Source organism: Entelurus aequoreus, linkage group LG03 (genome assembly GCF_033978785.1).
Source record: "Entelurus aequoreus isolate RoL-2023_Sb linkage group LG03, RoL_Eaeq_v1.1, whole genome shotgun sequence".
In the NCBI taxonomy this organism is placed as follows: domain Eukaryota; kingdom Metazoa; phylum Chordata; class Actinopteri; order Syngnathiformes; family Syngnathidae; genus Entelurus; species Entelurus aequoreus.
In genome coordinates this window covers 10525513-10550040 of record NC_084733.1, presented here as the reverse complement: position 1 = coordinate 10550040, position 24528 = coordinate 10525513, and the positions used below count along the sequence as shown (strand labels likewise).

At 40.4% G+C, this 24528-nt stretch overlaps 2 protein-coding genes across 6 annotated transcripts in view; one reads left to right on the top strand and one right to left on the bottom strand.

The window, feature by feature from the left end:
* LOC133646118 (zinc finger protein 32-like) overlaps positions 1-9610 on the top strand; it is a 118433-nt gene extending 108823 nt beyond the window's left edge. The window contains exons 1-3 of one of the 2 annotated variants that reach the window (XM_062041159.1): positions 164-601; positions 4823-5065; positions 7445-9605. In XM_062041159.1, coding sequence (XP_061897143.1) covers positions 490-601; positions 4823-5065; positions 7445-8409 — 1320 coding nt within the window. In that variant the 5' untranslated portion in view covers positions 164-489 and the 3' untranslated portion in view covers positions 8410-9605. Of the gene's footprint in view, positions 1-163; positions 602-4822; positions 5066-7444 lie in introns of those variants that run through there. The other variant, XM_062041158.1, reaches the window with a different exon arrangement.
* Positions 1-24528, bottom strand: part of LOC133646114 (gastrula zinc finger protein XlCGF28.1-like) — a 201653-nt gene that overhangs the window by 88797 nt on the left and 88328 nt on the right. For 2 of the 4 annotated variants that reach the window (XM_062041144.1, XM_062041137.1), the window contains exon 3: positions 23808-23852. In XM_062041144.1, coding sequence (XP_061897128.1) covers positions 23808-23852 — 45 coding nt within the window. Of the gene's footprint in view, positions 1-16574; positions 19036-23807; positions 23991-24528 lie in introns of those variants that run through there. The other 2 variants (XM_062041146.1, XM_062041138.1) reach the window with 2 other exon arrangements.

The window sequence follows — 24528 nt, the reverse complement described above, 5'->3', positions numbered from 1 at the left end:
ATTTTTTGCAAATATTTGCTCATGTGGAATTGGTTTTAAAAAAAGCAGGCACAAGTGGCAAAAAAGAGTGAGAAAGGAATGCTCATCAAACTCTTATTTGGATCATCCCACAGGTGAACAGGCTAGTTAGAACCTGTAGAGGGCAGCATCACACAAGATGTATTGAAGATTATTGCCAGAATATCCACAGAAGTAGAACGACGACAAAGCAAGATGGCGTAAACTGGATAGGCCTAAACGTGGGCATTACAGTTTTGTGTTCTTCATCGGTGCGTACGTGTACACATATATGTCGTTTAATAGAGTAAATGTTGTTAATAATGGTTTGTATCCGGATACGTTAGTCCGAGCGCACTATGAAGCTCCTCGGGTTAGCTTAGCTTGACAGTTAGCTTAGCTTCTTAGCTGCTAACCAAAATACGCCTAAGTTATCAACACGTCGCTAAGCAGAGATCAAGCGTGAGTGTAAAGTGTTGTGATTGTGTGAAAATGTGCGAAAGAACGATAGCAAAGTACGAGGAGCCAATAAAAGAGAAGGAGCGACAACATCAACTACTGGACGTTGTTTTCAAGAAACATCAAGTTGTGTTGCACAGAACAGGTTTGTTTACTTCTTACTCTCACATGTTTACTAACTTTATATTTAATCATTAACAGTATTGTGTATTGAAGGATGAATTGTCTTGTGAGGATGATCATTGTCGTGTCCAGACTTTTTTTTTTCTCCCGAGGACAACACCCATAAAACAGTCAATCTACCCTAGGAGCGGCTGTAGTTAACCACCAGCAAGTGTGGAGTGAATCTTCTTGTAAGACAATTGCTGACATTCTGTTGTGCAAAGCATTGAGCTACTGCAGTACGCCACAGTTGCAGCAAAATACAAATACAGTATGTCAAATTTACTCTTTAATAAAGTAAATTGTAACATTAAACCTTTCTTTAAATTTAAACATATGAGGTAATAGTTTTGTGTAATGATTTAAATTATTAGACAGGTAGGTAGGTCTTTATTGTCATTGCACAAGTACGACGACACTTTGAAAACAAACAGTGTACAGGGTTACAGAACAGGAACGCTGATGGGTCGCCACAAGGCGCCTCGTAAAAGATGGGGAAAAGGTCAACGCTGGGGGAGGATGAGTAAAAAAAATATAATCTGGACTAGGCTCCTAAGGGGGCCCAGTCTGGAGTGGGAAAAAAACCTCCATAGCAAAGCACATATACATATTACAACATACATCTCGAGATATCTAGCAACGGAGGGAGTGGGAGCCACGTTGTCAGGCTGCAGCTCTTCAGGTGCTGCCCATCCGTCCATTACACGAAAAGGGATTCGCGTCAAGGGCGTTGGATGGGGGTGTGAGGTATGTGTGTGTGGCGTATATTTTTTGTGGATGCATGCGTGTGTGTAAGCCTGGCGCGTGTCTCTGTTCCGCGGCCTTGATGTCATGCAGTCGCTAGTCCAAAGTCAACAACAACAACAGGTGTGTGTCCATGAGAGACAAGAAGGGACATTGTTGTGTCTTCGCCGCACTGTCCTTCGGGAGGGAAACAATCCAAGTGTGGAGATTGGCCCCCAGTGGGTTCTTCTGACCACCAATGGCTGACATGAGAGCCCGGTTCAGGGTTACAATACAGTAGTGATGGGTCCGGCAACACAGATGCATCGGCGCATGCGTCCAGCTCATAGAGCAAAACCCTGTGTCGGTGCGCGTACCGCTTTTAGAAAGTCACGTGACCGATCATGGGCTGTTTCGGTCACGTGACAGATACGCGAACTGTGTCGCACTGACGCCTCCTCTGTGCCCTGTGAGCGGGTCTTTTCTACAGCCGGAGAAATAATAACTAAGAAGAGAAATTGTCTAAAATGTAATACGTTGGAAAAACAATTAAAAAAAATAAATAAAAATGTGTAAAAAAAAAAAAAAAAATCCCAGTCCACAAGCATCCTTATTCACAACACGTTCTCTTAGATTTCCATGTTATGATACATGTTCACATTATTTATTGAATGTATCTAAAAAAGATACAATATATTTTTATTTAAATGAAGATATGAAATAATCCTAAATGAAATACAATGACTTGGTTTATATTATTGTGTATACTAGGTCATAAAATCTGTGTCAGTTGAGTCGGTCCATAGGTTGCTTGTAGGGATTTTTAATGTCCAGCAGATGTCAGTATTTAGTGACTCAGTATCGACACAGTATCAATACAATTTTGCAATGTGTCGAAACGCTTCATGACGCCTCATCAACCCATCACTACAATACAGTTTATTTTGGGATAATTCCCTCAGGCTGCTTTTCAGCAGCTGTCTGTTGGTCTCTCTTTTCTATCAGTCCGTGCTCTCCCGGTTGCTGCTTATACGGAGCGACAGGTGATTAGATAACAAGGCCCAGGTGGGCCATCTACGCACCTGTCGCTGACTTCGAGGCCGGTCCTGGCACACCTTGTTCCGCTGCAGGCCCGCAGGCCACGCCCCCTCCACACCAAGTTAGAATGTTTTATATGCGAGTTTAAATAAAATTAGCTTTTCACTCTAAATTGTCTATGACTGGTCCTCAAAATTCATCCTGCGGGGCAGACAGTCCGATGTGATCCAAATCACAAGAGTGTCCACAGTTTTTCCCGCATCCTCCAATCATTTGTGGCAGCTTTGGGGTACTTTGAAGACTGCCAGCAACTTCCAATTTGTCGACAAACCAGAGCAACGCTTACTCCAATCAGCAGATGTCCTGTTGTCATAATTCCCAATAGGTGGATATCTTCTCCCAAGAGTCTGTCGCGTGTCCAGCAACAACCGCTCCGTCACGACAAGCAGGTTCCCCCAAACCCAAGATCTTGTCAATTTCGTTTAGGCCAGTTAAATAGTTCCAATGTTTAGACTTGGAGAGCAGTGCAAAAAGAGGCAACAAGAAAGTCAAGACAAGACAGGACAAAGAAGCAAGCAGGAGAGGAAAGGGGAGCGTCCGCCCTCGATGAGTGCCAGTGAGAAAGACCAGTGTGCCTTTAAGAGTGTTTGCACCACGAATTACCTGCATTGACTAGAACTAAAATCATGGTGTAACAACAAAAGATGGTTGGACTAAAATAACCTTCAAAACAGATGAATGTGCCTGTTCTTGTATCGAAACCACAAAGCATAAAACGCATGAAAACAAGAGGTGAACATCACAAACTCAAAGGAGGACACACAAGAGCACAGACCTCATGCAACGAGCAGCCAGTACAGCGGCGCCATCTCGATGTAGTTAGAGATAAGGCTGAGGTGTAATAGGCTGACATGTATCCAGAAAAAAAGGGTTACTCATTTTACACCAGGGGTTTATGAAGATCTAACTTGTCTTTTAGGAATATTTTAAACAATGCTGGGTCGTCCCTAAAATTGCTTTAAATAAGCTACAGTGTTTCCCATAAACTGCCAAGATACCTGTGGCGGTGGGGGCGTGGCTACGGGCGTGGTCACCATGACATCATCGAGTAATTTGCATAATTTACTACAATGATATGATTTTCTCTAAAAAGGCTCAAAAAATGTATACTTACTAATTAATAATAACAGTTTTGTTTTAAACGTCCATCCATCCATCCATTTTACAATATAATTACAACACTTTATGTACATATTTATATACAGATTTGAACAATAAGTTATTCACTGAAATATATTTATTAATTGTGGTTCTTACAAAAAAATATATCTTAAAAAATTATAAAAGCTAAAATGTCTCTTAAAGCTCTGCCCCTTTAATTAGTGCATACTAAATCATTTAACTTTAGCCTACTACTCCAACCATATTATTTACCAGCAACATAAAGTGAAACAGAGGCAGAGGTGTCCTGCCACAGTCAGTAACAAATAAACAGAAAACAGTAGTGGTGGTAGATAGACACAAAGCTTCATCAAACATCTGATCCACTGAACAAAGAGCTCCAAAAATCTTGATCCTACACTTCTCTTTTGTAAAGTAAATCTGAACAGCCGATATGGGCATCTACATCAACTATATGATTTGCCTGAGAAGCTTGACAGGACACAAAAAAAATAAATAAATAAAATTTAAAAAAATATATATATATAAATATTTTTTTTTTGTGGCGGCCTTAATTCTTTCGTGGCGGGCCGCCACAAATAAATGAATGTGTGGGAAACACTGAGCTATTTTAGTCGCTGGCTGCCCTCCGCCAGAGTGCAGCTGGGATAGGCCTAAAAGGGACAAAGGGTAGTAAATGAATGGATGGATGGGACAGAATAAACGGTTTCCCATGGGGTTTTTTTTTGGTTGTTTAGTTACACACTGTGGTGGTTTCCCTCTGGTGGATTCTCCTGATCACGACAGACCTTCACGGGAGCCCGGTAGTCTGATGTCTGATTTTAACAGTTTTATATTAGTGCACACGCTCCAGGACAGCACTGCAACCTCCAGTCTTTTTCTGCTGCGAGAGCACACCAGCACAGCACTCCGCTCGGCGACTTTTCAGTACCTTCTGGTTGGCGTACCTTCCGGCTCTCTCTCTCTCTTTCTCTCGGCGTGGTTTCGTGTGCGACTGTAGCGTCTCGCTCCAACCGGTGTGTCATGGCCGCTGCTGATAAGCATGACCTGTGATTGGCTGATCCGCCACAGCTGGGCAATCCAATCACCTGCCAGCTGTGCTTCAAAGCCGGTCCTTAGACCCCCCATTCCGCAGCAGGCACGCAGGCCACGCCCCCCTCCACACACCCTTTTTTAACACAACACACAAACTCATTGTGTTAACATCGTCAGTCAAAAATTACTTTTGTCTATTTATCATAACGACCAATTTACCCAACAGATGTCCAGCAGCCCCCCCATGTTAAAGAGGAAGATCCACATCGCCCTTATGTAAAAGAGGAAGCGCCACAGCCCCCCTACATTAAAGAGGAAGAGGAGGATCTCTGGATCACTCAGGAGGAAGAGAACCTTCTAGGGCAGGAGGAGGCTGATCTGACCAAGTTTCCACTGACCGTTGTCTCTGTGAAGACTGAAGACCATGAAGAGAAACCACCTGAGTCCTCACGGCTTCATCACAGTCCAAGTAAGCAGAACATTTATATATCATCTTATACAATGTTTGTAACTGATGTTCATAATTGGTTCTTCGATAACGTGAACCGTTTCTCAAAAAGGGATTCGAATCCATGGAATCGGTTCTTTTCTTATCGAACAATCGGGAGAACCGGTTTTCGAACATCATCCTTAGGAACCGGTACTTTTCATGCATAGTACCGGTTTTGATTCATTAGTACCACAATACTATACCAGTATACCGTACAACCCTAATATGTATATATAATGCAGTGGTTCTTAACCTTGTTGGAGGTACCGAACCCCACCAGTTTCATATGCGCATTCACCGAACCCTTCTTTAGTGAAAAATAAAATGTTTTTTTTTTCAAATTCAAGACAAAATTATATGTTTTTGGTAACACTTTAGTATGGGGAACATATAAGTAACAAAGACTTAATGTAGAGTTATTTGGTTAGGGTTAGGGTTAGGGTTAGAGCATTAGGGTCAGGGTTAGATGATTAGGGTTATAATAAGGCCATGCCGAATAAGGCATTAATAAGTACTTAATAATGACTAGTTAAGAGCCAATATGTTACTAATTTGCATGTTAATAAGCAACTAATTAATGGTGAATATGTTCCCCATACTAAAGTGTTACCATGTTTTTTTTTACTGGTGCACAAAATGAACCGTGCATGAACATCACCTTGTTCAAACAACAAAACCAACACAGTGCATAAACTCACAACAAATTACACACCTGCAAATCAGTCTGACTCCTGCTGTTGCCGTATCCGTAATACGCCGATAGGGAGAAGTTTTTATTTACACGATGAGTCGGGTGTGTCTTGACCTCTGCTGAACCCCTGAGCCCGACTCACCGAACCCCTAGGGTTCGATCGAACCCAGGTTAAGAACCACTGATATAATGTGTGTGTATGTATGTATGTATATTTAAGAAAAAGCCATAAATTAGCCACACTGTTTTAAAAGACGCAGTGTTCAAAGTGTAGGAAAAAAGTAGCGGCATATAGTCTGTAATTTACGGTACTTTTTTTTTGTTTCCTGTTCTACTTTGTCCTGTAGGTGTAAAAGCAGCCTTCTTGTTTTTATGTTAGGTTTTACTGCTGTGTTTATTTAGTGTTTTTCATCAATCAATGTTTCAATCAATGTTTATTTATATAGCCCTAAATCACGAGCGTCTCAAAGGGCTGCACAAGCCACAACGACATCCTCAGTTCAGATCCCACATCAGGGCAAGGAAAAACTCAACCCAAAAGAAAATTGAGAAACCATGGAGAGGACCGCAGATGTGGGGACCCCCCTCCCCAAGGCGACCGGTGCAATGGACGTCGAGTGGGTCTAGCATAATATTGTGAGAGTCCGGTCCATAGTGGATCTAACATAATAGTGAGAGTCCAGTCCATAGTGGATCTAACATAATAGTGAGAGTCCAGTCCATAGTGGAGCTAACATAATAGTGAGAGTCCAGTCCATAGTGGATCTAACACAATAGTGAGAGTCCAGTGGCCTACTCAGTGGCCTAGTGGTTAGAGTGTCCGCCCTGAGATCGGTAGGTTGTGAGTTCAAACCCCGGCCGGGTCATACCAAAGACTATAAAAATGGGACCCATTACCTCCCTGCTTGGCACTCAGCATCAAGGGTTGGAATTGGGGGGTTAAATCACCAAAAATGATTCCCGGGCGTGACTACGCTGCTGCCCACTGCTCCCCTCACCTCCCACGGGGTGATCAAGGGGATGGGTCAAATGCAGAGGACAAATTTCACCACACCTAGTGTGTGTGTGACAATCATTGGTACTTTAACTTTAACAGTCCATAGTGGATCTAACATAATAGTGAGAGTCCAGTCCATAGTGGATCTAACATAATAGTGAGAGTCCAGTCCATAGTGGATCTAACATAATAGTGAGAGTCCAGTCCATAGTGGATCTAACATAATAGTGAGAGTCCAGTCCATAGTGGATCTAACATAATAGTGAGAGTCCAGTCCATAGTGGATCTAACATAATAGTGAGAGTCCAGTCCATAGTGGATCTAACATAATAGTGAGAGTCCAGTCCATAGTGGGGCCAGCAGGAGACCACCCCGAGCGGAGACAGGTCAGCAGCGCAGAGATGTCCCCAACCGATGCACAGGCGAGTGGTCCACCCCGGGAACCGACTCTGGACAGCCAGCACTTCATCCATGGCCACCGAACCTTTTCATGACTTGTTGTATTGCTTCTGTTATACCCTGATGTACAATATGGTTGAATGTCAGCGTGGCAATTGATGAGTTTTTCCAGAGACTTTATCAAAACATACGCTGGTGCAGGACAATGTCTCGTGACTTGAGCATAGCTGGACTTTTCTGAAGCACGTGTTTATCTTCTTGTGTCCTGCAGACGTCTGTGAAGAACTTCTTCTCCCTGAGCAGCAAGAGCGGACCCCCAGGTCGGAGCCCCCACATTTTAAAGAGGAGCCACAGCACCCCTACATTAAAGAGGAACTGGAGGAACACAGCATCAGTCAAAAGGGAGATCATCTTGAAAGACTGGAAGAGGGTGACGTCACCAAGTTCCCACTGACTGTCATTGTGAAGAGTGAAGATGATGAGGTTGAAAGTGAAAGTGAGGAGAAGAGAGAGGCGGAGCCTCCAAGCAGCAGCTCAACTCAAAACATGACAACGGAAGCTGATGGAGACCACTTTAGAGGATCAGAAGCAGACAAGATCTTAGCTCCACTATCAAATAGTGACGACACAACCTCACACTCTCCTGACACTGATGAGGAAGACTCTATAGCTGACACGACATGTCACACTGACAACACACACACATGCCCTCACTGCGGCAAAACGTTTAATCACCGTCGTAATTTGACGATACACATGAGAATACACACCAGTAAAAAACCTGTTTTATGTTCAATCTGTGCTAAAGGTTTTATACAAAACAGTTATTTGAAAGTACACATGAGAACACACACCGGAGACAAACCCTTCATGTGCTCCGTCTGTGGCAAACGATTCTCCCAGAAAGCACACATGATCGCGCACACGAGCATCCACACGGGAGAAAAACCTTTTTCCTGCTCAATCTGCGGTAAAGGCTTCCCGCAAAACACCGACTTAAAAGTGCACATGAGGACGCACACCGGAGACAAACCGTTCGTGTGCTTGGTTTGCGGCAAAAGATTCTCCCAGAAGGCACATTTGATGTCGCACACAAGAATACACACCGGAGAAAAAATGTTTTCCTGCTCAATCTGCGACAAAGGCTTCACGCATAATAGCAACTTGAAAAAACACATGAGCACACACACTGGAGAAGAAATGTTGTCCTATTCAAGCTGCAACAAAAGCTGCTGACCAATCGGCACTTGTAAGACACAAGAATACACACTGGTGGGAAAATCTTCTTGTTTAGTCTGGGGTAAACGTTTTGCACGAAATAAATGTTTGAGAACACACGCTGGTGAAAAACCGTATTTCTGTTCAAACCGTGACAAAAGCTAACACTGTTGAAAAACATTCTCCTGTTCAAGCTGCAACAAAAGCTTCTATTACTGATCAGCACTTGTACAGGTGAGGACACACACAGGTGAGAAAGTGTTCTTTAAAGCAGTGTTTTTCAACCTCTGTGCTGCGGTGCCGTGGGAGATCATCTAATTTCACCTATTTGGGTTAAAAATATTTTTTGCAAGCCAGTATTTATAGTCTTTAAATGATGTGTTGTTGTTGAGTGGGCGGTGCTGTCTAGAGCTCGGCAGAGTAACCGTGTAATACTCTTCCATATCCAGTGTTTCCCATAAACTGCCAAGATACCTGTGGCGGTGGGGTAATTTGCATAATTTACTACAATGATTTGATTTTCTCTAAAAAGGCTCAAAAAATGTATACTTACTAATTAATAATAACAGTTTTGTTTTAAACATCCATCCATCTATTTTACAATATAATTACAACACTTTATGTACATATTTATATACAGATTTGAACAATAAGTTATTCACTGAAATATATTTATTAATTGTGGTTCTTACAAAAAATATATCTTATAAAATATAAAAGCTAAAATGTCTCAAAGCTCTGCCCCTTTAATTAGTGCATACTAAATAATTTAACTTTAGCCTACTACTACAACCATATTATTTACCAGCAACATAAAGTGAAACAGAGGCAGAGGTGTCCTGCCACAGTCAGTAACAAATAAACAGAAAAAAGTAGTGGTGGTAGATAGACACAGAGCTTCATCAAACATCTGATCCACTGAACAAAGAGCTCCAAAAATCTTGAACTTTAGACTGCCATCAGTTTTACTCCCTACACTTAACCATGTGTTTCCTACTGCCTGCAGACTGTGCACCCTTTGTTATATACACATGTTGTGTTTCTAATATAAATACATTTAATAAAGTCAAATACAAATAAGGCAACAAGAGAAGTATCCTACACTTCTCTTTTGTAAAGTAAATCTGAACAGCCGATATGGGCATCTACATCAACTATATGTTTTGTCTGAGAAGCTGGAGAGGACAAAAAAAAAAAAAAAATTTAAAACAAATTTTTTTTTTTTAAATGTTTATTTTATTTTATTTGTGGCGGACGTAATTCTTTCGTGGCGGGCCGCCACAAATAATTAAATGTGTGGGAAACCCTGATATCAGTAGGTGGCAGCCGGTAGCTAATTGCTTTGTAGATGTCGGAAACAGTGGGAGGCAGTGTGCAGGTAAAAAAAAAAAGGTGTCTAATGCTTAAACCAAAAATAAACAAAAGGTGAGAAAAGGCATTGAAGCTTAGGGAAGGCTATGCAGAGCAAAACTACAAATGAACTGGCTACAAAGTAAACAAAAAACAGAATGCTGGACGACAGCAAAGACTTACCGTACTGTGGAGCAAAGACAATGTGCATCCGAACATGACAGGACAATCAACAATGTCCCCACAAAGAAGGATAAAAACAACTGAAATAATCTTGATTGTGTCGTAGAATTTCTGACCTTTTGACCTATATTTCTTGTCTTTTAAGAATGTCCGCTCATTTTCAATTCTCTTGTATTTTGTGCCATTGAATGGACCAGTGGTGGGACAAAAGTGAATATTAAGTCGTGCCAACCTGTCTACAGAATGTGTTGACTGTCTAAAGGATTCGAGTTGTTATGGAACAGATAGGAAAAACAACAAGACATTGACGCATTTAGATAACAAACAATGACGCACAAAAGACAGATAGGAAAAACAACAAGACATTGACGCATTTAGATAACAAACAATGACGCACAAAAGACATATAAAAAATGGCAGAGGACCGGAACTCGACGGTGATTTTGGCTTGTGTGTGTCTTGTTTGCTCCGGAGTGACATGTGGTCTGTCTGCACGGCCAACTCAATTCAACCTGCACTTCTGATAATGGGTAAATAAATTTGTTGTACTAAACTACTTTTGTTGCCTGTTTAAACTTCGGACAATCCACTACAATTGCTAAAACAATATCGCTCAAAGGAAGACATGAAACTGCTTCAGGAAAATACAGAAAAAAGAGAAAAAAACACCAAAATAGGAGCGCAAGACAAGAACTAAAACACGACACACAGGAAAACAGGAAAAAAAACTCCAAATAAGTCACGGCGTGATGTGACAGGTGGTGACAGTACACCTACTTTGAGACAAGAGCTATATTGATGCATGTTTGGTTATGGTTTAAAGTCATATCCAACAATTGCGACAACGACTTTTTACTGTCAACTGAGTTTCGTTTATTTAATACATTTCTGCTGGTGGTGTGCCTCTGCATTTTTTAAACGCAAAAAATGTGCCTCAAAAAAGGTTGAAAAACACTGCTCTAAAGAAACAAGAGCAGCAGCAAATGACGCTGCGGGATTTTAAATAAACTGTCAAAACTTTTGACTTTGACTTTGTAACATCAGCCCATGTGTGACATCATTGTTGTGTGTCTCACACAATCTTCTTTACATGCTTTTACCATTTATAGATTCCATTTGTTTTATTTCAGTAAAGTACATGCATTAATGTAAGCCCTGTTTCTTCCTACTCCTTTTCGGACATGTTGGGATGTGAAATTGTAAGTATATGATGTATACACTGGAACTGTATGTTTAAAATAAACTAATACCAAACAGCAGCAGCAGTATTTACAGGAGTTATTTCAATGTACCAAAACAATTATTACTTGTATACAATTCTGGAGAGTATTTAGCGACCGGTGCGTGGATGGCCCACCTGGGCCTTGTTATCTAATCACCTGTCGCTCTGTATAAGCAGCAAACCGGGAGGAGAGAGGTTGTTGGAGCTGGCGTGAGAGCGAGAGCGTGACGGACACGGACAAAAAAGACAATTGCTGAAAAGCAACCCGTAGAACTGGAAAAATACAATTGTATTATAACCCTGATCCGGGCTCTCATGATGATGATTGGTGGTCCGAAGAACCCCCTGGAGGGCAACCTCCACAAACTGCACAAACTGGTCCAGCACCTGCTGTGTCCTTTTTATAATTGCCCTCTCCGCTCGGGATGGTCTCCTGCTGGCCCCACTATGGACTGGACTCTCACTATTATGTTAGATCCACTATGGACTGGACTCTCACACTATTATGTTAGATCCACTATGGACTGGACTCTCACTATTATGTTAGATCCACTATGGACTGGACTCTCACTATTATGTTAGATCCACTATGGACTGGACTCTCACTATTATGTTAGATCCACTATGGACTGGACTCTCACACTATTATGTTAGATCCACTATGGACTGGACTCTCACTATTATGTTAGATCCACTATGGACTGGACTCTCACTATTATGTTAGATCCACTATGGACTGGACTCTCACTATTATGTTAGATCCACTATGGACTGGACTCTCACTATTATGTTAGATCCACTATGGACTGGACTCTCACACTATTATGTTAGATCCACTATGGACTGGACTCTCACTATTATGTTAGATCCACTATGGACTGGACTCTCACTATTATGTTAGATCCACTATGGACTGGACTCTCACTATTATGTTAGATCCACTATGGACTGGACTCTCACACTATTATGTTAGATCCACTATGGACTGGACTCTCACTATTATGTTAGATCCACTATGGACTGGACTCTCACTATTATGTTAGATCCACTATGGACTGGACTCTCACTATTATGTTAGATCCACTATGGACTGGACTCTCACACTATTATGTTAGATCCACTATGGACTGGACTCTCACTATTATGTTAGATCCACTATGGACTTGACTCTCACTATTATGTTAGATCCACTATGGACTGGACTTTCACACTATTATGTTAGATCCACTATGGACCGGACTTTCACACTATTATGTTAGATCCACTATGGACTGGACTCTCACTATTATGTTAGATCCACTATGGACTGGACTTTCACACTATTATGTTAGATCCACTATGGACTGGACTCTCACTATTATGTTAGATCCACTATGGACTGGACTCTCACTATTATGTTAGATCCACTATGGACTGGACTCTCACTATTATGTTAGCTCCACTATGGACTGGACTCTCACTATTATGTTAGCTCCACTATGGACTGGACTCTCACTATTATGTTAGATCCACTATGGACTGGACTCTCACTATTATGTTAGATCCACTATGGACTGGACTCTCACACTATTATGTTAGATCCACTATGGACTGGACTCTCACTATTATGTTAGATCCACTATGGACTGGACTCTCACTATTATGTTAGATCCACTATGGACTGGACTCTCACTATTATGTTAGATCCACTATGGACTGGACTCTCACACTATTATGTTAGATCCACTATGGACTGGACTCTCACTATTATGTTAGATCCACTATGGACTTGACTCTCACTATTATGTTAGATCCACTATGGACTGGACTTTCACACTATTATGTTAGATCCACTATGGACCGGACTTTCACACTATTATGTTAGATCCACTATGGACTGGACTCTCACTATTATGTTAGATCCACTATGGACTGGACTTTCACACTATTATGTTAGATCCACTATGGACTGGACTCTCACTATTATGTTAGATCCACTATGGACTGGACTCTCACTATTATGTTAGATCCACTATGGACTGGACTCTCACTATTATGTTAGCTCCACTATGGACTGGACTCTCACTATTATGTTAGCTCCACTATGGACTGGACTCTCACTATTATGTTAGATCCACTATGGACTGGACTCTCACTATTATGTTAGATCCACTATGGACTGGACTTTCACACTATTATGTTAGATCCACTATGGACTGGACTCTCACTATTATGTTAGATCCACTATGGACTGGACTTTCACTATTATGTTAGATCGACTATGGACTGGACTCTTACTATTATGTTAGATCCACTATGGACTGGACTCTCACTATTATGTTAGATACACTATGGACTGGACTTTCACACTATTATGTTAGATCCACTATAGACTGGACTCTCACTATTATGTTAGATCCACTATGGACTGGACTCTCACTATTATGTTAGATCCACTATGGACTGGACTCTCACTATTATGTTAGATCCACTATGGACTGGACTCTCACTATTATGTTAGATCCACTATGGACTGGACTTTCACACTATTATGTTAGATCCACTATGGACTGGACTCTTACTATTATGTTAGATCCACTATGGACTGGACTCTCACTATTATGTTAGATCCACTATGGACTGGACTTTCACAATATTATGTTAGATCCACTATGGACTGGACTCTCACTATTATGTTAGATCCACTATGGACTGGACTCTCACTATTATGTTAGATCCACTATGGACTGGACTCTCACTATTATGTTAGATCCACTATGGACTGGACTCTCGCTATTATGTTAGATCCACTATGGACTGGACTTTCACAATATTATGTTAGATCCACTATGGACTGGACTCTCACTATTATGTTAAATCCACTATGGACTGGACTCTCACTATTATGTTAGATCCACTATGGACTGGACTCTCACTATTATGTTAGACCCACTATGGACTGGACTCTCGCTATTATGTTAGATCCACTATGGACTGGACTTTCACACTATTATGTTAGATCCACTATGGACTGGACTCTCACTATTATGTTAGATCCACTATGGACTGGACTCTCACTATTATGTTAGATCCACTATGGACTGGACTTTCACACTATTATGTTAGATCCACTATGGACTGGACTCTCACTATTATGTTAGATCCACTATGGACTGGACTCTCACTATTATGTTAGATCCACTATGGACTGGACTTTCACACTATTATGGTAGATCCACTATGGACTGGACTCTCACTATTATGTTAGATCCACTATGGACTGGACTCTCACTATTATGTTAGATCCACTATGGACTGGACTCTCACACTATTATGTTAGATCCACTATGGACTGGACTCTCACTATTATGTTAGATCCACTATGGACTGGACTCTCACTATTATGTTGGATCCACTATGGACTGGACTTTCACACTATTATGTTAGATCCACTATGGACTGGACTCTCACTATTATGTTAGATCCACTATGGACTGGACTCTCACTATTATGTTAGATCCACTATGGACTGGACTCTCACACTATTATGTTAGATCCACTATGGACTGGACTCTCACTATTATGATAGATCCACTATTATGTTAGATCCACTACGGACTGGACTCTCACACTATTATGTTAGATCCACTATGGACTGGACTCTCACTATTATGTTAGATCCACTATGGACTGGACTCTCACTATTATGTTAGATCCACTATGGACTGGACTCTCACACTATCATGTTAGATCCACTATGGACTGGACTCTCACTATTATGTTAGATCCACTATGGACTGGACTCTCACACTATTATGTTAGATCCACTATGGACTGGACTCTCACTATTATGTTAGATCCACTATGGACTGGACTCTCACACTATTATGTTAGATCCACTATGGACTGGACTCTCACTATTATGTTAGATCCACTATGGACTGGACTCTCACTATTATGTTAGATCCACTATGGACTGGACTCTCACACTATTATGTTAGATCCACTATGGACTGGACTCTCACTATTATGTTAGATCCACTATGGACTGGACTTTCACAATATTATGTCAGACCCACTCGACATCCGTTGCATCCGGTCTCCCCTAGAGGGGGGGCGGGGGGGTTCCCCACATCGGTGGTCCTCTCCAAGGTTTCTCATAGTCATTCTCATCGACGTCCCACTGGGTTGTGAGTTTTTCCTTGCCCTTATGTGGGCGCTGAACCGTGGATGTCGTTGTGGCTTGTGCAGCTGTGGTGGAATTTCTGACCTTTTGAACTATGTTTCGTGTCTGTCAAGAATGTCTGCTCGTTTCATTCTTTTCTATTCTAAACAATTGAAGGACCAGATGTAGGTAAAAGATGAATATGGAGTCGCTCTGACCATTCTACAAAATGTTCTGATTGTCTATTATGACTAAGGGACTCAAGGATGTTGCGGAACAAACAGGTCGAAAACAACGGGACCTTAGATAAAATGGCCAAGTGACAAGGGCTGTGTGTGATTTGCTTGATTCTTGTGTCCTCCGGAGGACGTTTGTCTGTCTGCACGGGCAACTCAATCCAACTTTGTACTTTTTGACTATGGGTAAATAAACCTTTTGTACTAAACTCACTTTTGTTGCTGTTTAAGCTTCGGACAATCCACTACACAGCCCTTTGAGACACTTGTGATTTAGGGCTATATAAATCAACATTGATTGATTGATTGATTGGCTTTCTATATAGGTGTTTTATGAAATTGTCTCTATGCATAATTTTAAAAAATAATAATCATTTTTTGTGACTGACTGTTACTGTAGTTACTGACAGTGGTTTTCTGAAGAGTTCCCGAGCCCATGTGGTGATATCCTTTACACACTGATCTCGGATTTTGAAGCGGCACCGCCTGAAGGATCAAAGGTCACGGCCTTGCCACTTACGCGCAGTGATTTCTCCAGATTCTCTTGAACCCTTCGATGATATTACGGACCGAAGATGGTGAAATCCCTAAATTCCTTGCAATAGCTGGTTGAGAAATGTTGTTCTTAAACTGTTTGACAATGCAAACTCAGCATGGAATACTTCACTGTTCACTCAACAGAGACGTCATGACGTCATCAAAGCTCACATTTATGCATTCACATGCGGCCCCATTTGGCAACAAGGATGAAGTGATGGAAGAAAGTTTAACATATAATACGTCTATTTGTGGCAGCATTACATGAAGCCATGTTAAGTTTCACTTTCGTATCTCATGGCACATAACTGTGGTGTGTGAAAGAACCCTTGATTAGAGTTCAAATCATAGGTGTCACTAGTTTTTAAAGCCATGGGAGGGTTAATTCCCAGTAGATGCACTAATAATAACAATAATGATATATTTTGATTAGTTTTACTCAATCATTCAAATATGAATACAATGAGAAACAGAACACACAACAAATATTCACTACATTTATTGTATCCACATTTTTTGAAACATACATTGCGTTTTGCATTAAGGTCTGGGGACAATCACTAAAGCAATATTCATACTACAAAAGAGAGTAATAATAATAATTAATGGATTAACCAGACTCAACAAATGAATCATAAAGTCACACATTTTTAAAAGTAAATGATCTTTTAGAATACACAACTGCTCAAATGATGTATAAAGTAAATAATAATATGCTTCCAGAAAATGTTTCAGAGATGAACCAATTGATAGGAATTAAGAGGAATTTATGTGTACTCAAAAGCAAATGTATGAACGAATGTATATAGTTCATCTATGGAATCATTTACAAATTGAAATATGTAAAAATTAAAATATGTAACACACTTCACACATTTGGAAACACTATTATGAATGAGCGTAAACATTAGAGATGTCCGATAATGGCTTTTTTGCCGATATTGTCCAACTCTTAATTACCGATTCCGATATCAACCGATACCGATATATACAGTCGTGGAATTAACACATTATTATGCCTAATTTTGTTGTGATGCCCCACTGGATGCATTAAACAATGTAACAAGGTTTTTCCAAAATAAATCAACTCAAGTTATGGAAAAAAAAAATGCCAACATGGCACTGCCATATTTATTATTGAAGTCACAAAGTGCATTATTTTTTTTTAACATGCCTCAAAACAGCAGCTTGGAATTTGGGACATGCTCTCCCTGAGAGAGCATGAGGAGGTTGAGGTGGGCGGGGTTGAGGGGGTGGGGGGATAGGGGGTAGGGGGGGGTGTATATTGTAGCGTCCCGGAAGAGTTAGTGCTGCAAGGGCTTCTGGGTATTTGTTCTGTTGTGTTTATGTTGTGTTACGGTGCGGATGTTCTCCCGAAATGTGTCTGTCATTCTTGTTTGGTGTGGGTTCACAGTGTGCCGCATATTTGTAACAGTGTTAAAGTTGTTTATACGGTCACCCTCAGTGTGACCTGTATGGCTGTTGACCAAGTATGCCTTGCATTCACTTGTGTGTGTGAAAAGCCGTAGATATTATGTGATTGGGCCCGCACGCAAAGGCAGTGCCTTTAAAGGTTTATTGGCACTCTTTACTTCTCCCTACGTCCGTGTACACAGCGGTGTTTTAAAAAGTCATACATTTTACTTTTTGAAACAGATACCGATAATTTCCAATATTACATTTTAAAGCATTTATCGGCCGACAATATCGGCAGTCCGATATTATTGGACATCTCTAGTAAACATAATTAAGAATATCTGAATACATACATTATTGTATGTTAAATATAATTGATTTGTGCGGTTTTTTTAATGAATGAAACAATTTGTTTCCGACAAATACATATTGTATATCTTTGCATGTACTAGACATAAAAACACTAACCTAAAAATTAAAAGTTAAAGTTTTGACCGTCTTTAAAATCCTGCAGATTCATTTGCTGCTGCAGTTCTCACCAGCACACGTATAAGATAATCCCTCATCACACACACTGTAGCTCAACAATTTCTCACTAGTGTGTCTTCTCATGTGCCTTTTCAAATGTTGACGTTGTGTAAAACTTTTACCACAAATTGAGCAGGAAAATGGTTTTTCACCAGTGTGTATTCTCATGTGGATTTTCAAATCGATATTTACCATAAAACCTTTAGCGCAGACTGAACAGGAAAAAGGTTTTTCTCCAGTGTGTGTTGCTGCGTGCATTTTCAGACTATGCTTCTGAGAGAACCTTTTGCCACAAACCAAGCACACAAATGGTTTCTCCCCGGTGTGTATCCTCATGTGTCTTTTCAAAACACAGTTTTCAATGAAACATTTACCACAGATTGAACACGAAAATCGTTTTTCTCCGGTGTGAATTTTCATGTGTGTTTTCAAATGTTGCCTTTGAGTAAAGTCTTTACCGCAGCTCGAACAGGAATACGGTTTGTCTCCGGTGTGTATTCTCATGTGTACTTTCAAGTCACCATTTTGTAGAAAACATTTACCGCAGACTGAACAGAAAAACTGTTTCTCTCCAGTGTGTATTCTCGTGTGTCTTGTCAAATTATGACGGTGCTTAAAGGTTTTGTCACAGTGAGAGCATTGAAAGTGTGTGTTGTCAGTGTGACATGTCTGATCAGTTTTACAGTCTTCATCATCAGTGCCAGGAGAGTGTGATGTCGTCTCGTCACTATCTGACAGTGGAGCTAAGAGCTTGTCTGCTTGTGATCCTCCACAGTGGTCTCCATCACCCTCTGTTGTCATGTGTTGAATTGAGCTGCTGCTTGGAGGCTCCGCCTCTCTCTTCTCCTCACTTTCACTTATGACCTCATCATATTCACTCTTCACAATGACAACAGTTAACGGGAACACCTCCAGTCTTTCAAAATGTTCCTCCTCCTCATTTTTAATGTTGGGGGGATGTGACGTCTCCTGCTCCATCCTGGAGGTCCACCCCTGCCGCTCGGGTAGAAGATGCCCCTCACAGACATCTGCAGGGCACAAGAAGACAAACACACGCTTTAGAAAAGTCCAGCTTTGCTCAGTCCCGTGAGACGTGTGTCGTATCATTGTCAGGTTCAAACACTGATGACATCTATTAATCAGACAAGAAGCAAGGAATCATGCAGAGACAGAGTTCAATTCAGCTCATGAGGAGAACGCATGGAGCTGCACACTTAGTCACAGTCTCGCCCTACGCTCTAAGATACAGCTCCCGCGTCCCTCTATTTATTCAGGAGTTCCACAGTCAACATCACTGAGGAGTGGTCACATATATCATGCAAAGCAGGTACAGTACGCACAATACGTGACGGAATGTGCTGGGAGCCTCGTGATTGCCTTGTCTCTGCTTCGTCTGCGTGCTGTCATCTTATCTTCGTTGAGGTCCTTGAAGTCCTTGGCTGTTTGCGGGCTAAAACCAAGATAATATCTGCGGCTGAGGCCACCCCTTTAGACAAGAAGTTTTGTCCTTACACATAAAGAAAAAATGCAGCTTGAGCACAATAGCTAATAACTATAGCAACGGACTTTAAGCATACTAAAGTTGTGTGATAATATATATACATGATTATTCTAACAATCATGAGGTTGGTGTGCTTTTAAGTAGGGGTGTGACGATACACTCAGCTCACCAGACGACGATACACGATATTGGCTTCACAAGAACGAGACGACATTTTGACATTACTTCGAAGAAAACTGCAGTGACAAACTATATGAGTGGATAAACAGACTTTTTATTTAATTTTAGGGTGCTGTATGTCACGACTAGGGTTGTACGGTATATTAGTATACACTACCGTTCAAAAGTTTGGGGTCACCCAAAAAATTTTGTGGAATAGCCTTCATTTCTAAGAACAAGAATAGACTGTCGAGTTTCAAATGAAAGTTCTCTTTTTCTGGCCATTTTGAGCGTTTAATTGACCCCACAAATGTGATGCTCCAGAAACTCAATCTGCTCAAAGGACGGTCAGTTTTGTAGCTTCTGTAACGAGCTAAACTGTTTTCAGATGTGTGAACATGATTGCACAAGGGTTTTCTAATCATCGGTTAGCCTTCTGAGCCAATGAGCAAACACATTGTACCATTAGAACACTGGAGTGATAGTTGCTGGAAATGGGCCTCTATACACCTATGTAGATATAGCACCAAAAACCAGACATTTGCAGCTAGAATAGTCATTTACCACATTAGCAATGTTAAGACTAAGTTAAAGTTATCTTCATTGAAAAGCACAGTGCTTTTCCTTCAAAAATAAGGACCCTAACCCTAACCCTAACCCTAACCCTAACCCCAAACTTTTGAACGGTAGTGTAGTACCGCGATACTAATGAATAATTTTCGATATGATACCGTTTCTGAAAGTCAAAGTCACGTCGTGAGATTGCTGGTTTACGGTGCTTGGTCGGGAGTGGGGAGGGGGGGGTTATTTACAGCTAGAATTCACCAACTCGAGTATTTCATATATATATATATATATATATATATATATATATATATATGTATATATATATATATATATATATATATATATATATATATATATATATATATATATATGTGTATACATATATATATATATATATATATATATATATATATACATATATATATATATATATATATATATATATATATATATATATATATATATATATATATGAAATACTTGACTTTCAGTGAATTCTAGCTATATATATATTTATTTTATTTTATTTACATATAAATACCAGAAATACTTGAATTTCTGAACAGTGTTAGATGTATCCATTAGATGGCAGTATTGTCCTGTTTAACTTCTCCGTTCATGATGAGTATATCATTTCGGCCACCGTGTTCAATGGAGAAGTCTGTTCTACAAAATTTACAGGCAACATACACCTTCCCCTTCGAACTGTCCTGGATGAACTGAAATTCTTGTTTCCATTCGTTTTGGAACTTGCAAGCGTATTTCTTCATCTTGCTCGTCGACGGCGTCGCCATGTCTGTAATTTCCTCGTTCTTCTGCTTCGTCTCCTTGTTGTGTGCGCAGTTGTGCACTCTACTCTCTAAAAGCCCTAGATGTTATGACGTCATTGGGCAGGCAAGCTGTTTATATTGTGGGAAAGCGGACGTGAGAACAGGCTGTCCCCACTCAGTCTCAGGTCCGCATTGAGCTGGAGGGGGCGTGGCCTCCAGCTCCGGCTGAATACCGGGAGTTTGTCGGGAGAAAATCTCTGCCGGGAGGTTGTCGGGAGAGGCGCTGAATACCGGGATTCTCCCGCTAAAAACGGGAGGGTTGGCAAGTATGAGTTAGAGTGAACAAAATGCTAATGCTAACAAGCTAACGCTCAAGCCGATATGTTCGTGTTGTCGGCGTGAGATTAACACTGACATTTATTATTCATATATTGTTATTTACAGCTAAAAGGGACCACAAGCCTGACCCTCACAAATTCATCATTTACCAAGAGGACGACTTTTTGACTTTTTATGAACAATCTGGTACACTTTATTTTTTCAATCATAACGATTTGTATATTATTGCTTTGTAGTTCACCTTCTTACTTTTTAGTATAAGGACTATGACTTAATATTGTTCATTTATTTTCATAGTATCAAGTGTAGAAACTCCTCCATACGTCAGCCTGATTTGTATAAACTACCCTGCAGTGACGTACAGTCACGGGAGGCAGGTAAGGCGGGGCCTCACGTGCCATCATGGAAAGAAAAAAAATGTAAAAAGAAAAAAAAAAATTAAATTGTTATATGTATACAGTGATTATACTATAAAGTTATTTTCCATTCAACTTCACCAGTTTTAGATTATTTTTATTCAAAATCGCTGAATTTTCACATTTGCCGTTCAAATACTGAGAAGAGACTGGCGGTGAGTCACCAGCCAGTCACTGAGTTGAGCCTCACCATGGATTGCGCAATGACTCGGCTAACTGCTGGCCTAATGTGCAGTGAGACCGTATTGCTATATGAATTATATTATACATTTCCATAGTTTAGTTAGCTGAGGTATATAATGTACAGTGTATTTTGTCAACAACTGTATGTGTGTAACGTATTTCTTGTGCTGAGCAATCATAAAACTGCTGCGAAGACGCACTGTGTGAGGCTCGCAGTAATCCCGCCTCCTGGTGGTTGAGGGCGGTAGTGATCCCAGAGATCATTCTTGCGACTACTCGACTGCAGAAGAAGTGACGACAAGCAGCAACAGTTAGCAGCGATCGTTTATTTTTTCCTCTTGCCTGGACTATTAACATGGAGGATTACATATCTAAAATATAACAGTTTTCTAAACTGGACTTTCAATCGAAGCAGGAGGTAATACTTAAAGGACGATCTCCATCGAGACAGAGACTTTTTAAAACTGAAGAAAGATAAGGAAGACTTCTATAAACAAGTTATCAATGCTTTTGTTCAAAAGGAGCTGCGCATGGACTTCATTTATAAGTAAAGGTAAGACCATAATAACTTTTTTTTTTAATTAAATGTGCTTTTTTGTGTGCTACAGTTTGTATGTTTAAAGTTAAAGTTAAGTTAAAGTACCAATGATTGTCACACACACACTAGGTGTGGTGAAATTTGTCCTCTGCATTTGACCCATCCCCTTGATCACCCCCTGGGAGTTGAGGGGAGCAGTGGGCAGCAGCGGTGCCGCGCCCGGGAATCATTTTTGGTGATTTAACCCCCAATTCCAACCCTTGATGCTGAGTGCCAAGCAGGGAAGAATGCTGGTATGAGCTTTTAAACATAACCCGTTAACTGCTGCCAATCAAATGGTGAATAAGATACTCTTTAGGGATCATAAATCTGACTGTGATGAAGTCAGTGCCTCACCAGCCATGAACCTCACCGCACGTCACTGCTACCCTGAACTGTGGAAAGACACAAACCACACACTTCTTACAGGAACCTATAGTTCCAGGAACCAAAAGTTCAGGATGGAAAAGGGTCTAATATGTTACTGCATACGTCAGCAACCTAAATTAGGAGCCTTTGTAACCCGTTTGTCTATTTACTACTAAAAGAGAAGTTGTCTAGTATGTTCGCTATCTTATTTAATGACAAAATTGTTATTTGATTGCAGCAGGAAACATACAGTACAGGCCACAAGTTTGGACAGATCTTCTCATTCAATGCGCTTTCTTTATTTTCAGCCTTGCTGCTTACGTGCAGTGATTTCTCCAGATTCTCTGAACCTTTTGATGATATTACGGACCGTAGATGGTGAAATCCCTAAATTAATTGCAATAGCTGGTTGAGAGATGTTGTTCTTAAACAATTTGCTCAGGCATTTGTTGACAAAGTGGTGACCCTCGCCCCGTCCTTGTTTGTGAATGACTCGGCAATTCATAAAAGCTGCTTTTATACCCAATCATGGCACCCACCTGTTCCCAATTAGCCTGTTCACCTGTGGGATGTTCCAAATAAGTGTTTGACGAGCATTCCTCAACTTTCTTAGTCTTTTTTGCCACTTGTGCCAGCTTTTTTTTAAAACATGTTGCAGGCATCAAATTCCAAATGAGCTAATATTTGCAAAAAATAAAGTTTTCCAGTATATTTTCTTTGCAATCTACTAAATTGAATATACTGTCGGTTGAAAAGGATTTGCAAATCTTTGTCTTCTGTTTTTATTTTCAATTTACACACCGTGCCAAATTCACTAGTTTTGGGTTTTGTATATCGCCACCTGTAGTCATAACTGTGCACCCTGAATGAACATCAGTTACAAACATTGTATTAGAAGATATCTGGATGTTCTGCTTACTTGGACTGTGATGAAGCTGTGAGGACTCAGGTGGTTTCTCTTCATGGTCTTCAGTCTTCACAGAGACCACAGTGAGTGGAAACCTGGTGAGATCAGCCTCCTCCTGCCCAAGAAGATACTTTCCCTCCTGAGTGATCCACAGTTCCTTCTTTTCCTCTTTAAAATGGGGGGCCTGCTGGACGTCTGTTGGGTAAATACGTAAATAATATTAAGTGAGAATAAAATTATTTTTTGACTTAACACAATGAGATTGTTTGTGTTCTCATGTGTGTTGTGCTTAAAGCAGGGATGTCCAAAGTGCGGCCCGCAGGTAATTTTTTAACGGCCCCACGGCACATTCTAAAAATACGATAAAAACAAATAAAAAACATAAAAAGTACCGGTAGTATAAAAGAGTATAAACAGGTGACAACAAAAAAAATGTTGCTATGTTGACTCTAATAACACTAAGCTGTCATGCAGGCTTTTTCTTTCTTTAAAACATAATAATGAATCAAAAACAATGTTATTATGAATTATTGACCTATTCAAGGCTCCAATTAGGTTACATTAAATATTCCACTTTGAGATATTTTTGGGGGAAAATGTTGCATATTTTGTGTTTGCCATATAAAGAACTGTGTTTTTTTTTTTTAAAGAAGGTCCTAAAATGAACAAACAAGGAACATAATAAACAACAATACAAGTTATAATTGACGGATAGATCTGAAGTTGATCTCGA